We start from the raw sequence: 16,655 nt of genomic DNA, 5'->3' as shown, positions 1-16,655 counted from the left end.
ACGAAACTGAAGCTGGAGAAGTCAGTGATGCAGGTGGAGGCCGAGAACCTGAGGCTGAAGGCGGAGAACCTCCGTCTGCAGCACGAGAAGCTTGAAGAGCAGACAAAGAGCGGGAGGCTGCAGCAGGAGTTGCAAAATGAAAAGGAGGAACGCCAGCAGCAAGTCATGATGTTCCAGGCAGTGATCCTGAATCTGGAGGAGGAGAAAGTGGAGTTCCAAAATGGAAAGGAGGAACTCCAAGAGGAAACCACGATTCTCCAGGCACAGATCCTGAAGCTGCAACAGGAGAACCTCACTGGAGTCAGAGAACAGCACCCTGAAGGATGTGAATGAGGTGAACAGTGACACTCAATCGGTCCCTACAGATGTTCTAATAATGGTCCAGATGTTCACCTGGTCTTTATAGAGATATTCTTAAACCTTCTGCTCAAAATGAGCCTGATTGAAACAGATCTTAGTTTGTGATCTCTTATGCAGACTCCGTTCCAATGTCTCTGTGTGTGTGTGTGCATGTATGTGTGTGTGTGTGTGTGTGTGTGTGCAGAAACAGGACCACGGGGTGCAGAAGAAAAACAGGAGGGAGCAGAACAAAAGCCGGAAGCAGACGGTAAGGACGTCAGCTTCACACCGGCTGCCACTCTGACACAGGCTGCATAATTAGGTTGAGAGAGGAAGTGAAATAACACATGATCCCCCAGAATGTGCAGCGCACGTTAATGAGCAGTTTCACCATGGATCTATGGTGAAAAACACAAATGGGGGAATTCTAGACGTAATTCGTTCGAGCTCGGCGAGTTTTTAAAAAAAAAAAAAAAGAATGTCTCAGCCTCAGAGTGACGGTTCCCTGACTCTCTGGCCTTAACGCTTTGGATTGAGGTACAACTTCATGCAAACATTAAAATGATCTGTCATTTCACAGGGGAAGGTCTCCATGCCCACTCCAACCCAGAGCTCCACGATGTAAGGAAAATTTGATAGTGTGATGAATGTGATTAAGGAGATCAAAATATACTTCTCCTCTCTTTAAATAGTCACACCTTCATGAGCAGCTTTGCATGGCTTTGAATTTAACTGATTTAATCTGGCAACTCCTCAGATTTGTTGATGACTCCTCAAGTGACGAAACGTCCAGTGAACAGGAGGAGACTAAAATACGAAAATGGCAGTTACAAAAGCAGGAGTGTGACACATTCCAGAGACCCAGTGAGGACATGCGGAAATTGTCCCACCGTCCTCAGCTACCCAGTCAGTCTGAGAGAAATGAACTGCAGACTGACAAGAAGCTGACTGGAAATAAGAAGGAGAAACCTGGTAAAGGTCACTCACTGTCCACCTCCCACCCTAATTTAAACATGCAAATCATTGTGATGAACTATTGGTGATTGTGTTAAAATGGTCACTTTATGTGTTCAGAGATGCCAGGGAGATCTCAGCTTAGGCTGCCCTCTAAAGACATCCAGGTAAAGCCTGCAGCACCAGTCAGTGAACTCCTGGACCAGCCGTCAGAACCGGACAAGACGCCCAGAGCCAAACCAAAGTAAGTCAATGCCATGGAAGAAAATTCAGTTTTGAACCAGACTGTTTCTTTTCGTCCCCCATCAATGTTAGACTATTGATCGTCTCTCTTTAAATATTTTTGCTGAAACTCTTCAGTGTGACTGATCTTAAAAACTGTCTCTCCAACACCACAGATACCCTTCTTACTCAATAATCAGTTCAGATGAAGAATCTGAAACTGGAGGAGACACCAGTCAGCAGCAGGAGGTCATGCGGATATGGTCCATCCGTCCTTGGCTACCCAGTGACTCAGGGGGAAGTGAACAGGAGACTCACAACAAGCTGGATGTTAATAAGAAGGGGGAACCTGGTAAAGGTTCGTTGTGTGTTCCATATAACGCTATACAGTTTATTAGAATATTGTACTGTATTACATGTCATTGCAGTGAAGCATATTTGATTTGTGTAGATATTATTATCAGGATATTAAATTGTAAAATAATGCACAGTATAAGAAAACCCAACACAATCGTTTCTAGTTTCGTCTGCTGGACGTTCTGCTAAAGCACAACCAGAGGCGATGACATCTACAGAAGCTCCAAAGAAATTTTCTTTCCTGTAAGAAATGTCAGATTTTCTATTTATTAGTTACACCTAAATGATAAGTTTTGAATGGTTTTAAATTCCTGCTTATTTCCCTCCAGGAACATATACAAAAATTTAAAAAAGAAATTGAAGGGAAAAATTGAAAAAAAAAAAGAACAGAATGAAGTAAAATCGGAGAAACCGGTTGAGGGCAGACAGAGTCAACTGCAGACCAACAAGGTGAGTTTGGGGGACAAAAGGTAAGGCCTTTGTTGGTGTCACCGGAAACTCAACAGATGACCAACTTTAAATTTTAGATTTTCGAATTTTAAGTTTTTGAAAAATTGGTCCCCTCAAACTCACAATAGCCCAAAACATGGCCACAAGTTCATGTAACTCAAGGCCTCCTTTATCTTTTTAATTTTGAAGAAAAAAACTCAAAGCTGTTTCAATAATAATTAATAAACTAATAATAAGCAACAAATTAGAAGAAAATCCAGGCCCACCTTTCACAGCTCTGTCCATCTTTTCTAGACCCAGCAAAAGCAGCTGAAGAGCCACCAGAATATATGTATTAAAAGATCAGCAGCCAGCCAGCTAGAGCAGAAGACTACTGTGAACAAGTATCCATGATTCCGCCCTAAAAAGTAAAATAACAATGAAGACCTAAAGAAAGAGCCATGGAAATGTATAGTGAGCAATATTTATGTGATGTTTGATCAAATAAATGTAATTGTAATCTTAAGACCCACGCTCTTGTTTTGATATGCAATTTTTATTTCTCTTTGCTATTTGGACTTATTGGAACCCAATAAGTATAAAAACTAAGCATCATCTTTTTACATGATGTAGTTTTAGAGAAAACATATGTGGACACACATATCTGAATCACCATAAAGCACAATAAAATCAATAATACAGTTTTTGTGTAATAGAATGAAAAACTCTTTACTTACATAGTTTTGAACATGTTTTGAACAAGTTATACTGTAATTACAATAATAACACATTATTAATAACACATATTTACATAATTTTGAACATTTTTGAACAAGTTATACTGTAATTACAATAATAACACATTATTAATAACACATATTTACATAGTTTTGAACATGTTTTGAACAAGTTATACTGTAATTACAATAATAAAAACACATTATTAATAACACATACAAACATAGTTTTGAACATTTTTTGAACAACAATGACAATAATAACACATTAACACATACAAACATAGCTAAATTCTAAAAAGCAGTTGCGCTTGGTTTGTACACACAAGAACACCTTGCAGGTCACGCAACGCACTCGGGTTCTCCCTGTGCAGCCTGCTGCTCTGCACCGTGCAGCATTCTTCATATTTAGCATCTCTGGGAGATGTGCATTCGCCCTCCTGCGGACAGACACATGGGGCACTGCCAGCACTGGGCGTTTTTTACTTTCTGAAGAGTCATCATCTGACAGCTCTGGAGAGTCTGCATCCTCTTCTTGGCTGTGATGCTGGGCCAAGAAGGTCCTGGCCACGTCCATGCGGAACTCCAGGAACTGCATGATGCTCTTCCTTGGTGCACCACACGTTGCCAGATCTTTTCTATACAGTAGCCAGCTGTTGGCTAAAGCCAGATCTGTGAAGTGCATGAGCATCCTAATTGTCCATTTCTTGGTACGGCTGCTCATGCGATAATAACTGATCATTCGGTCGATCAGGTCAACTCCACCCATTTTCATGTTGTACTCCCGAACAATGCATGGTCGGGAGACAGACACATATTTTTTTTGTTTTTTATCCCAGCGCTGGCAGGTATCCTCAGGCTGTGTCCCATGAACAGCTGAGATCATTAGAACGGGTTTGTTGTCGAACCACTTAACAACACACAACTGTCCATCTTCACTAGAAACTTCTTTGGAAGTTCCTCTTCCGGAAGTTTGCATGGTTTTGTCTGTGGGTAACTTCTGCACCGCTGCAGTGACCCGGTTCTTCATTACTGTACCGGTAAGGTACAGCTCCTTCCTCAGCATTTGCTCCGCACCTTGGATGCTGGTGAAGAGCCGGTCACAGTACACTTTTGTGCCACGATGCAGGGTTTTACACAGACGCGCCATAACCAAACTTCTTGATGTTGACATGCGCGATTTTAGCAACTGAAACATGCGCGATCTCATAGATTCACTTTGTAGAGATGAACTTTGAAGGTTGACTGTGTTGATTAGGATGTGCAAGTGGATGGGAATAAATCCTGGACAATCCCTCCCACCCGCTCCATAACACAGTGGACAAACTGGGAAGCAGCTTCTAAGAACGGTACAGGAAGTCATTCCTGCCATTACTCTGTATAATTCCTCCTTCTCTGTCAGAGCTGTACTCTCTTGACTGGATTTATGCATCAGCTCAGGTGCCCTCCAAACCCATTCAATTACATTAATTGTTTAATGCTTATGTTTTAATCTTATTTCTATATTATTCTATATGTATGTAAATATGCTTATAATTTATTATTGTTTTTATCTCTATGCCTACATTCTAATCTTATTTGTATTTTATTTTATTTCTATACTTTGTAAATACACCTGCTGCTATTTGTGTCTATACACTATAGTTACATTCCTTCATGTCTATGCTGCTATTACAATTCAATTTCCCTATGGGGGTTTATAAAGTATATCTTGAATCTTGAAAACAAGCACAACCCTCTGTGTGTGTGTCCAAATATTTGTATTAATGAGGACCCCATGTTTCACTGTGGCTTAAGTGTTGTGGAAGAGTAACTACCGTTTTTTTACGACCATAAGGCGCACCTAAAACACTGAGATTTTCTCAAAAATCGACGGTGCGCCTTCTAATATGGAGCGCCTTGTGTCTGCTGTGTGCCTTTGGTAGGTGCACTACGGTAAACGCTCCGCCAATCGATTAGCGACACCTACGCGTAAGGATCCCTTAAAATGGCGCCGGTCAAGCGAGACCTGTATGAATGAGGCTTACTTTAAACTGCAGGCCATCGAATATGCGGCTGCGGAAAACTGTTGCGCAGCGGCTGCCCGCGGATTACCAGGAGAGGGCGGCCATCTTCCGCACCTACTGCCGCGACAAGATAACGGCGCCCAGCCACATCTATGAGGCAGCGGCGGGCAAGTTATGCCACCATATGCGGGTGGATTGTAGACGCATGGGCTATAATACCGTCTTCATGTACTGTAAGAGCTTTCACAAAATCAACGCTGAAGCGGAACCGGTCGGTGAGTCTGATTCAGATGATTAAGAAGAGGAATTCGGGATGTTGGACAATGAATAGGAACGGGCGAGAGGGAGAATAAAGCTGAGATGAAGGCTGCTCCTCCCACAAGCGCCCTTCTGCTGACTGTTTTTACGTGAGGATGAGCAGACAAAAAAAAAAACAGCTAGAGACTGAATCAAGTAGGTTTGAAGGAACGCATGATGTGTCAGAGCTGCTGGGTTCATACTGGTTTGTTTTTGAGTACACACATCACCCTCGTGTCCCCCAAATAAATGCAACTACTCTACTTATAAGCACGGTCTAAAAACAAGCTAATTTCCAAGTTTAAGTTTAGGAGCCATTTCCCAGCTCTGCCACATATGTTTCTGAAAGGCAGCAGTGGTACAACCCCGCCTTCAGATGACACCAATTCTACCAGCAATTTTACTGCTGCCTCGGGTGCTAGGAGAATGAGAGAACTTGCACAATTTCACAATCTTGAATCTATCCATTGGAGAAAAATCTAGGAGAAAAATGGGGTATCGGTTGGTTTCCGTGGTATGTTGTTGTATTTCTTGCCGAAAATATTGACAATATCACTAATGAAACCATAAGAGGCTTTGAACATCTTTCCAATGCTCAGAGGAGTCACAGACTTACGTTGTTGAAAGATGACATGGCTTTAGATTACATCTAGGTTACATCCAATGGGAGATGTATTGTTTCAGGTTCTCGGTGCAGTCGTAGTGTGATAGTTTGTTTTTGCACTTTGTCATTGACCTGTGCCAAGGTGTTGATATTGCATTGGATTGGTGTGGTGATGCCTGGCAATCAGACCCAGATGCCGCGCTTAAGTGATAAAGCTTTGGTTGATTCAGATGAGGACATTTCTGACAAGATGGTTGATAAATATGCAGTATATTCGATTGAGATATGATACTCATGCTCTGATATGTTTGTACTGTATTCCTCTTCATGAAACCAATATTTTGTTTGCAAGGATACTGCCAGATCTGTTTCCAGGACAGTAGTTGGGGATCTACGTTGGGGTGACAACTATGTTTGAATGGACTCACTCAAAATGAACAGTGAAAGATGCTGGAGGACACTGAATGAAGATGTGGAACAACTGAAGATGTGAATCACCTGAAGATCCTTCATCAGGGGACTACGAAGTACAAGTTCAAAAAACTGCAGTTTGATGTGTTTAACACACACACACGGTTTTTGTCAATAAAGTTATTTGGGTGATTTCATCAGTAGGCAGATGTTATGAAAACTCAGGTTTTTGGTGAATAGGGAGATGAGTACTTAGGCAGGGAAAGTTCCGAGGTAAGGTCCAATGGGTCGACCAGCTTGACCATGGACAGTTTTTGATTTTGTTTCTGAGTGTCTCATTTGTGTTTGCCAAACTCTCCCTGAATATAACCTTTTTGCAAAATTTGCTTGGAGTACCATAGGTGGTCACCATAGACAGAGGGACCATCAGATACTTGCTCTCACAGTCCACTGAATTTTCATATATGAATTACTCCTACCCAATCAATCTTTTGCTCATGTGCATCAAATTATCCTACTTTATTGGTCACCATCAACTTCAATAAAACTTGATTATCTTTTTTACTTTGTGCAATTTCGGGGGGGGGGGGGGGGTGTTATGTAGTATCTGAAGTCTATGCCTCGATTCTCTGCAGGCCTTGACCTTTGTAAAGCCACAACTTGTTTTTCAGCCAGCTTGACGCCATCTCAAGATATGTTTTACAGGTGTCCTGCGACCCTTGTTCTTTTCATGTTTGTGATGGATATCTTGTTTCTTTCCCGTAAGAGAAGCTGATAAGAGGTGATACTGGGGTCCATAGGCTCCTCATTGTTCTTCACATGAGGATGTGTACCATGATGCCTTGCTTCCATTTTTGATAATAACTGGACTCTATTCCATTTGGTTGGCTATACTGTGTTAGGTCATCGGAGAAGAATGTGTTTACCTGACTATATAAGAAGGGGTTATCGAAGTAAGCACTTTGGAGATCTTCACCATTTCACCTGCAAAAACTCCCTCGGGCAAGCTGCGGTGTCTGATTGATACCTGACTGTTCTCTCCAATAAACATCTCTTATAACCAAGTATGTGTCTGCGAAGATTCCTTCCTCATCAACGCCTCTCGATTACCACCAGAAGAAAATATACCACAGGACAAACTCCCATAAACCCTCAAGCACCCTGCAGGGGATATAGAGTTGGCCCAGTGTTCCACAGAAAGGACCAAAACCACATCATTTCTATGAAATCCAGTGTTCAACTATCGGTCGAATTCTCAACTCCGGTGCTCTGGCGTAGACCTTGCCAGGCACGCTGAAGAGTGTGATCCTGCTATAGTTGGAACACACCCTCCGGTTGCCCTTTTTAAAAGGAGGTACCACCACCCAAGTGGCACTGTCCCCAAATGCCATGCGATGTTGCAGAGGCGTGCCAGCCAGGACAGTGAGGAGCTCCTCGAAATATTCCTTCCACCGTCCGGCAATATCCCCAGTTGAGGTCAGAAGGTCCCCGTCTGCACTATCAAAAATTAGCAGAGCACTGCTTCCCCCTCCTAAGGTGCCGAATGGTTTGCCAGAATCTTTTCTCGCCTGACCCATAGTCTTTCTCCATGGCTTCCCTGAACTCCTCCCAGACACAAGTGTTTGCCTCCTGGACAGCCCGAGCTGCAACCTGCTTGGCCTGCTGTTTGGGGAGGTTTATGGGGCAAGATGGCCAGATAGAACTCCTTCTTAAGGTTGACAGAGTCCCTTACTTCCAATGTCCACCACCATGTTTGTGGCCCGCCGCGACAACTGGCACCAGAGACCTTGCGTCAACAGCTTGATGCAGCTGCATCAGCAATGGAGGGAGGGAACATGGTCCACTCCGACTCGATGTCCCCAGCCTCCCTTGGGATATGCGTGAAGCTCTTCTGAATGTGGGAGTTGAAGATCTCCCTGGTAGAGGGCTCAGCCAGATGTTCTCAACAACTCCTCACATTACATTTGGGTCTACCGGGCCTGTTTAGTCTTCTCCCTTGGCAGTGAATCCAACTCACCACTAGTTTGTGAGTGGTTGACAGTGCAGCCCCTCTCCTCAGCCAAGTGTCCAAATGTGCACGAATGGACACCGTTTTGCATGAACACGGTGTTTGTTATGGACAAACTGTGATGAACACAGAAGTCCAATAACAAAACACTACTCGGTTTCAGGTCGGAGAGGCCGTTCCTCCCAATTACGCCACTTCAAGTGTCACTGTCTTTGCCCACATGGGTGTTGAAGTCCCCCAGTAGAAGGATGGGATCCCCAGTCAGAGCACTTTTAACCACCACCCCTCCTAGGGACTCCAACAAGGCTGGGTGTCTGTGCTTCTGTTTGGCCCATAGACACAAACAACAGCATGAGACCTTCCCCTCATGGATCTTCCTGTGGGTGGGGAGCCTACAGGAAGTCGGGCATATGTCGCCATTTAAGGCTGCACCCCGGTCCGGTCCCTTGGGAATAGCCCCGGCCACCAGGCCTTTGCCTGTAAGCCCCGACAAGACGTCCACAGCCCAACCAAGGTGAGTCAATGCCATGAAAGAGGATTCAGTTTTGAACTAGACTCTTTCTCGTCGTCCTCCATCAGTTATACTATTGATTGTCTCAAAATATTTTTGCTGAAACTCTTCAGTGTGACTGATCTTAAAAACTTTCTCCAACACCTCACATACCCTTTTGTCTCAACATCCAGTTCAAGTGAGGAGTCTGAAACTGGAGGAGACGCCAGTGAGCAGGAGGAGGACATATGGATATTGTCCTGCTGTCCTCAATTGACCAGTGAGTCAGAGGGAAGTGAACTGGAGACTGACAACAAGCTGACTGTAAATAAGCAGGGGAACCCTTGTAAAGTTTTGTTGTGTGTTCCATATAAAGCTATACAGTTTATTAGAATATTGTACTGTATTACATGTCAGGAGGAGTGGAAAAGAAGACAAACTCAAGAGGAACGCACGAGAGGGAGAATAAAGCTGAGATGAAGGATGAAGGCTGCTTCTCCCACAAGCGCCCTTCTGCTGACTGTTTTTACGTGAGGATGAGCAGACCAAAAAAACAGCTAGAGACTGAATCAAGTAGGTTTGAAGGAACGCATGATGTGTCAGAGCTGCTGGGTTCATACTGGTTTGTTTGTTTTTGAGGACACACGTCACCCTCGTGTCCCCCAAATAAACGCAACTGCTCTACTTATAAGCACGGTCAAAAAACAAGATAGTTTCAAAGTTTACGTTTAGGAGCCATTTCCCAGCTCTGCCATTTATGGGCATGTTTTTCCATGCCACTGTTGCTTGTTGAGGGTCAGGCCCTGGGATTCTTCTGTAAAGCACCTAGAGACGATTTAGATTGTAGCAGATGCTTGGTTGATTGATTTGCTCCTTCTAGGTTTGTGGGTTTCTGAAAATAGAATGTAATAGATTGTTTCATTCATGATTGGTTACCATGTTCAGATTGTCTTTAATTTCTTTAATATCTTTATGTTTAATCTCTTTAATGATAAAAGCCCATTATCATCTTTTATGATTGGTTACCGTGTTCAGATCTTTAATCTGAAGAGAACTTCTAAAACTTGTGGCTTTTACCACAACTTGGCCCAAAATTGATTAAAATTGCTAAATGACAGACAGACAATTTCTTTAATATCCTTTATGTTTAATCTCTTTGATATGAAAGCCCATTATCCTCTTTTATCAACCATATATGTAATATAAATATGTTTAGTTTACAACCAACAACAATCAGCTTTATTGCATCAGCAGATTGACTACATTTGTTCTGCGGTAGGCCTTTTGAAATGTGTAAAGAAATTATATTTATGGATAGTTTGTAACGAAATAGTTTCCAACTGTACGTTTAGGAGCCATTTTCCAGCTCCGCCCTATACGAGCATGTTTAATAACAGGCTAAGTATCCGACAGAAGGTTTTGTAGGATGTGTGGTGTTATCAGGGTTATCGCAAAGCTTTGGGACTGGTTATGGTGGGAGAATGTGGAGAACAGGGAAATTTCACAGATACATGATTATAATTAGTTTTTGGGAATGATGCTCAGCCTTTACAAGTGCACACTTTTGTGTTTCTCATTTCCTTCTCCAACACACAAATGTAAAAATGAGTTTTCAGCTACGACTACAATTCATTTTTCTTCTATTTATGTGTCTATGTGTAAAAAAAACTCCACTGTTTTCCAAATGACTTTTAATAATTGGTCACATCTATGTTTGTTAATCTGAAGAGAACGTCTAAAACTTGTGGCTTTTACCACAACTTGGCCCAAAACTGATTAAAACTGCTAAATGACAGACAGACAGACAATTTCTTTAATATCCTTTATGTTTAATCTCTTTGATATGAAAGCCCATTATCCTCTTTTATCAACCACATATGTAATATAAATATGTTTAGTTTACAACCAACAATAATCAGCTTTATTGCATCAGCAGATTGACTACTTTTGTTCTGCGGTAGGCCTTTTGAAATGTGTAAAGAAATTATATTCATGGATAGCTCGTAACAAGATTGTTTCCAACTGTACGTTTAGGAGCCATTTCCCAGCTCCGCCGTATACGAGCATGTTTAATAGCAGGCTAATTATCCCACAGAAGGTTTTGCAGGATGCGTGGTGTTATCAGGGTTATCTCAAAGCTTTGGGACTGGTTATGGTGGGAGAATGTGGAGAACAGGGAAATTTCACAGATACATGATTATAATTAGATTTTGGGAATGATGCTCAGCCTTTACAAGTGCACACTTTTGTGTTTCTCATTTCTTTCTCCAACACACAAATGTAAAAATGAGTTTTCAGCTATGACTACAATTCATTTTTCTTCTCTTCATGTGTCTATGTGTAAAAAAAACTCCACTGTTTTCCAAATGACTTTTAATAATTGGTCACATCTATATTTGTTAATCTGAAGAGAACTTCTAAAACTTGTTGCTTTTACCACAACTTGGCCCAAAACTGATTAAAAGTGCTAAATGACAGACCGACAGTCAAACAATTTCTTTAATATCCTTTATGTTTAATCTCTTTGATATGAAAGCCCATTGTCCTCTTTTATCAACCATATATGTAATAAAAATATGTTTAGTTTACAACCAACAACAATCAGCTTTATTGCACCAGCAGATTGACTACATTTGTTCAACGAAATAGTTTCCAACTGTATGTTTAGGAGCCATTTCCCAGCTCCGCCCTATACGGGCATGTTTAATAGTAGGCTAAGTATCCCACAGAAGGTCGATTGGCCAACATTTCTGCAGCATCACTTCCAGGGTTTTCTCTTGTCTCTTATTTTGTGGGAGTTTAAGGTCTTTTGAATTGGGAAGTCACTTTTTATCATTCAGTCACTTCACTTTATTCATGTGTCCTATCCACAGAAGATACACTCCATGACAATGGCATTCCAAAAAGGAGACCATCACAAACTTGGCTTCAACTTTAGCTCAGACAAAAGAAACGTGGACTGGCGACGGATCAATGTTCTGAACATTGATCTACTGGTGAGGACGGTAGATATCGATGCCCTTCAGGAATACATCAGTGATGTCACCTACTGCAGCTTGGAGACTGTGCGGTGTCCGCGGTGCATGTCCCCCGCAGACCCGACATTAGTTAAACTCTTTCGGCTGGCTCAGTTGTCACTGGAGTGGCTGCATCATTGCCAGGAAAAACTCATTTCTGGCTTGCAAAACACAGAGGATAAGCTGAAATCCAGTGAGGAAGAGTGCCAAAAGCTTAAGGACAAGAATAAGGAACAGGAGGAGAACATGAAGGGGATGGTCTCTGAGCTGAAGTCCAGGGGAACTATTATTAAAAAGCAACAAACTCTGTTTGCAACAAACATCAACAACGGCATCCAGGTAGCATTCAGATGTTAAAGCCTCGCTCCTGAGGAATATTAAAACCATTGTCAGTCAAAAGGTCTGCTTTTCAGAAAAAAAAGTTAAATATTGTCTCTGTTGTCTTTACTTTCAGTGTGGACACTGTGAGAAGAAGTACATGAATGCCTTCTTCCTCCAGAAACACATGCTGCGGCGTCACCCGGACCAGTGCCAGAACTGTAAATACTTCACAAGTCACATTCATGTTCCACTGGTGTGGACTCTAAAAACCTTGTTTTTTACATCTTTCCAGTAATGGTTAAAATTGATCAGAAGAATTCTGAGATCGAGAGTCTGAAACTGGAGATCAACAGTCTGAGGATGCAGCTGGCCCAAGCAGCAAAGGTAGAAGAACCACACTGCTGTTGGGTTTGTGATGTGACTGAAATGTTTGGGCAGATGTCCAGACAAAACCATTTCTGTAAATCCATGTGGAAAAAACCAGAATGTCATTGTCTCCTTTGACAACCAGGAGCAGCAGGAAAAGCTGGAGCTGCACTACGAGAAGGAAAATCTGAAGCTGGAGAAGTCAGCGATGCAGGTGGAGGCCGGGAACCAGAGGCTGAAGGCGGAGAACCTCCGTCTGCAGCAAGAGAATCTTGAAGAGCAGACAAAGAGCGGGAGGCTGCAGCAGGAGTTGCAAAATGAAAAGGAGGAACGCCAGCAGGAAATCATGATTCTCCGGGCAATGGTCCTGAAGCTGCAGGAGGAGAAAGTGGAATTGCAAAATGGAAAGGAGGAACTGCGACAGGAAACCACGATTCTCCGGGCAATGGTCCTGAGGCTGCAGGAGGAGAAAGTGGAATTGCAAAATGGAAAGGAGGAACTGCGACAGGAAACCACGATTCTCCGGGCAATGGTCCTGAGGCTGCAGCAGGAGGAAGTGGAATTGCAAAATGGAAAGGAGGAACTGCGACAGGAAACCACGATTCTCCGGGCAATGGTCCTGAGGCTGCAGCAGGAGGAAGTGGAATTTCAAAATGGAAAGGAGGAACTCCAGCAGCAAAACACGATGCTCCAGGCACAGATCCTAAAGCTGCAGCTGGAGAAAGTGGAATTTCAAAATGGAAAGGAGGAACTCCAACAGCAAACCGCGATGCTCCAGGCAGAGATCCTAAAGCTGCAGCAGGAGAAAGAGGAATTTAAAAATGGAAAGGAGGAACTCCAGCAGGAAACCACGATGCTCCAGGCACAGATCCTGAGGCTGCAGCAGGAGAAAGTGGAATTTCAAAATGGAAAGGAGGAACTCAGGCAGGAAACTATGATGCTCCAGGCAGAGATCCTAAAGCTGCAGCAGGAGAACCTCACGCTGGAGTCAGAGAACAGCACCCTGAAGGATGTGAATGAGGTGAACAATGACACTCAATCGGTCCCTACAGATGTTCTAATAATGGTTCAGATGTTCACCTGGTCTTTATAGAGATATTCTTAAACCTTCTGCTCAAAATGAGCCTGATTGAAACAGATCTTAGTTTGTGATCTCTTATGCAGACTCCGTTCCAATGTCTGTGTGTGTGTGTGTGTGCATGTATGTGTGTGTGTGTGTGTGCAGAAACAGGACCACAGGGTGCAGAAGAAAAACAGGAGGGAGCAGAACAAAAGCCGGAAGCAGACGGTAAGGACGTCAGCTTCACACCGGCTGCCACTCTGACACAGGCTGCATAATTAGGTTGAGAGAGGAAGTGAAATAACACATGATCCCCCAGAATGTGCAGCGCACGTTAATGAGCAGTTTCACCATGGATCTATGGTGAAAAACACAAATGGGGGAATTCTAGACGTAATTCGTTCGTGCTCGGCGAGTTTTTAAAAAAAAAAAAGAATGTCTCAGCCTCAGAGTGACGGTTCCCTGACTCTCTGGCCTTAACGCTTTGGATTGAGGTACAACTTCATGCAAACATTAAAATGATCTGTCATTTCACAGGGGAAGGTCTCCATGCCCACTCCAACCCAGAGCTCCACGATGTAAGGAAAATTTGATAGTGTGATGAATGTGATTAAGGAGATCAAAATATACTTCTCCTCTCTTTAAATAGTCACACCTTCATGAGCAGCTTTGCATGGCTTTGAATTTAACTGATTTAATCTGGCAACTCCTCAGATTTGTTGATGACTCCTCAAGTGACGAAACGTCCAGTGAACAGGAGGAGACTAAAATACAAAAATGGCAGTTACAAAAGCAGGAGTGTGACACATTCCAGAGACCCAGTGAGGTCAAGCGGAAATTGTCCCACCGTCCTCAGCTACCCAGGCAGTCTGAGAGAAATGAACTGCAGACTGACAAGAAGCTGACTGGAAATAAGAAGGAGAAACCTGGTAGAGGTCACTCACTGTCCACCTCCCAATCTAATTTAAACATGCAAATCATTGTGATGAACTATTGGTGATGGTGTTAAAATGGTCACTTTATGTGTTCAGAGATGCCAGGGAGATCTCAGCTTAGGCTGCCCTCTAAAGTCATCCAGGTAAAGCCTGTAGCACCAGTCAGTGAACTCCTGGACCAGCCGTCAGAACCGGACAAGACGCCCAGAGCCAAACCAAAGTAAGTCAATGCCATGGAAGAAAATTCAGTTTTGAACTAGACTCTTTCTTGTCGTCCCCCATCAATGTTAGACTATTGATCGTCTCTCTTTAAATATTTTTGCTGAAACTCTTCAGTGTGACTGATCTTAAAAACTGTCTCTCCAACACCACAGATACCCTTCTTACTCAATAATCAGTTCAGATGAAGAATCTGAAACTGGAGGAGACACCAGTCAGCAGCAGGAGGTCATGCGGATATGGTCCATCCGTCCTTGGCTACCCAGTGACTCAGGGGGAAGTGAACAGGAGACTCACAACAAGCTGGATGTTAATAAGAAGGGGGAACCTGGTAAAGGTTTGTTGTGTGTTCCATATAAAGCTATACAGTTTTTTAGAATATTGTACTGTATTACATGTCATTGCAGTGAAGCATATTTGATTTGTGTAGACGTTATTATCAGGATATTAAATTGTAAAATACTGCACAGTATAAGAAAACCCAACATAATCGTTTCTAGTTTCGTCTGCTGGACGTTCTGCTAAAGCACAACCAGAGGCGATGACATCTACAGAAGCTCCAAAGACATTTTCTTTCCTGTAAGAAATGTCAGATTTTCTATTTATTATTTCCACCTAAATGATAAGTTTTAAATGGTTTTAAATTCCTGCTTATTTCCCTCCAGGAACATATTTAAAAATTTAAAAAAGAAATTGAAGGGAAAAACGGAAAAAAAAGAACAGAATGAAGTAAAATCGGAGAAACCGGTTGAGGGCAGACAGAGTCAACAGCAGACCAACAAGGTGAGTTTGGGGGACAAAAGGTAAGGCCTTTGTTGGTGTCACCAGAAACTCAACAGATGACCAACTTTAAATTTTAGATTTTTTTAGATTGGTATCCTAAAACTCACAATAGCTCAAAACATGGCCACAAGCTCATGTAACTCAATGCCTCCTTTGTCTTTTTAATTTTGAAGAAAAAAACTCAAAGCTCTTTCAAAAAACCATTTGGAATAAAATCACCGCCAAAAGTTAGTGACGTCAACTCAGCCGAGACAATCGTGGAGGCCCAGAAACCCAAGGTGAGACTGACGCAGTGATGGGACATTGAAGCCGACAAAGTCATTTTGCCACATATAAGAAAAGCAACAGCAACAAATTAGAAGAAAATCCAGGCCCACCTTTCACAGCTCTGTCCATCTTTTCTAGACCCAGCAAAAGCAGATGAAGAGCCACCAGAATATATGTATTAAAAGATCAGCAGCCAGCAGCCAGCCAGCAGCCAGCCAGCTAGAGCAGAAGATAACTGTGAACAAGTATCCGTGGTTCCGCCCTAAAAAGTAAACTAATAGGGAAGACCTAAAGAAAGAGCCATGCAGGAGAAGCGGCCAGCAGCCATGTTGATGGAAATGTATAGTGAGCTACTAGCTCAGTAAATTCTATAGTATGTGCAGTCCAGAATATTTATGTGATGTTTTATCAAATAAATGTAATTGAATGTTGACATGCGCGATTTTAGCAACTGAAACATGCGCGATCTCATAGATTCACTTTGTATGGATGAACTTTGAAGGTTGACTGTGTTGATTAGGATGTGCAAGTGGATGGGAATAAATCCTGGACAATCCCTCCCACCCGCTCCATAACACAGTGGACAAACTGAGAAGCAGCTTCTAAGAACGGTGGAGGAAGTCATTCCTGCCATTACACTGTATAATTCCTCCTTCTCTGTCAGAGCTGTAATCTCTTGACTGGATTTATGCATCAGCTCGGGTGCCCTCCAAACCCATTCAATTACATTAATTGTTTAATGCTTATGTTTTAATCTTATTTCTATATTATTCTATATGTATGTAAATATGCTTATAATTTATTATTGTTTTTATCTCTATGCCTACATTCTA

At 42.5% G+C, this 16,655-nt stretch overlaps 1 protein-coding gene across 2 annotated transcripts; it reads left to right on the top strand.

Moving 5' to 3' along the window:
- The first annotated feature begins 193 nt into the window (after positions 1 to 193).
- On the top strand, positions 194 to 16,461 carry LOC115246976 (uncharacterized). 2 transcript variants are annotated; one of them, XM_029827157.1, is made up of 10 exons: positions 194 to 334; positions 545 to 607; positions 920 to 960; positions 1,097 to 1,311; positions 1,414 to 1,537; positions 1,692 to 1,873; positions 2,037 to 2,115; positions 15,438 to 15,555; positions 15,729 to 15,833; positions 15,961 to 16,461. In XM_029827157.1, the coding sequence occupies exons 3-10, from the start codon at positions 932 to 934 to the stop codon at positions 16,093 to 16,095; spliced, it is 987 nt and encodes a 328-aa protein (XP_029683017.1). In that variant the 5' UTR covers positions 194 to 334; positions 545 to 607; positions 920 to 931; the 3' UTR covers positions 16,096 to 16,461. The 2 variants fall into 2 exon arrangements, with proteins under 2 accessions (XP_029683017.1, XP_029683018.1); XM_029827158.1 differs by lacking the exons at positions 15,438 to 15,555; positions 15,729 to 15,833; positions 15,961 to 16,461 and adding exons at positions 2,202 to 2,322; positions 2,617 to 2,827.
- Positions 16,462 to 16,655: the final 194 nt, after the last annotated feature.

The sequence above is a fragment of the Takifugu rubripes genome, chromosome 19, assembly GCF_901000725.2.
Source record: "Takifugu rubripes chromosome 19, fTakRub1.2, whole genome shotgun sequence".
NCBI lineage: Eukaryota > Metazoa > Chordata > Actinopteri > Tetraodontiformes > Tetraodontidae > Takifugu > Takifugu rubripes.
Note: the sequence above shows the minus strand (reverse complement) of the source record. Positions and strands in the feature narration are given on the sequence as shown.

Bases quoted from the DNA above. Each gene is read 5' to 3' on its own strand.
- LOC115246976 (XM_029827157.1), top strand. From the start codon at position 932: ATGCCCACTCCAACCCAGAGCTCCACGAT. The intron at 961-1,096 runs GTAAGGAAAATT...GCAACTCCTCAG, and splicing joins CCAACCCAGAGCTCCACGAT to ATTTGTTGATGACTCCTCAA. The intron at 1,538-1,691 runs GTAAGTCAATGC...CCAACACCACAG, and splicing joins ACGCCCAGAGCCAAACCAAA to ATACCCTTCTTACTCAATAA.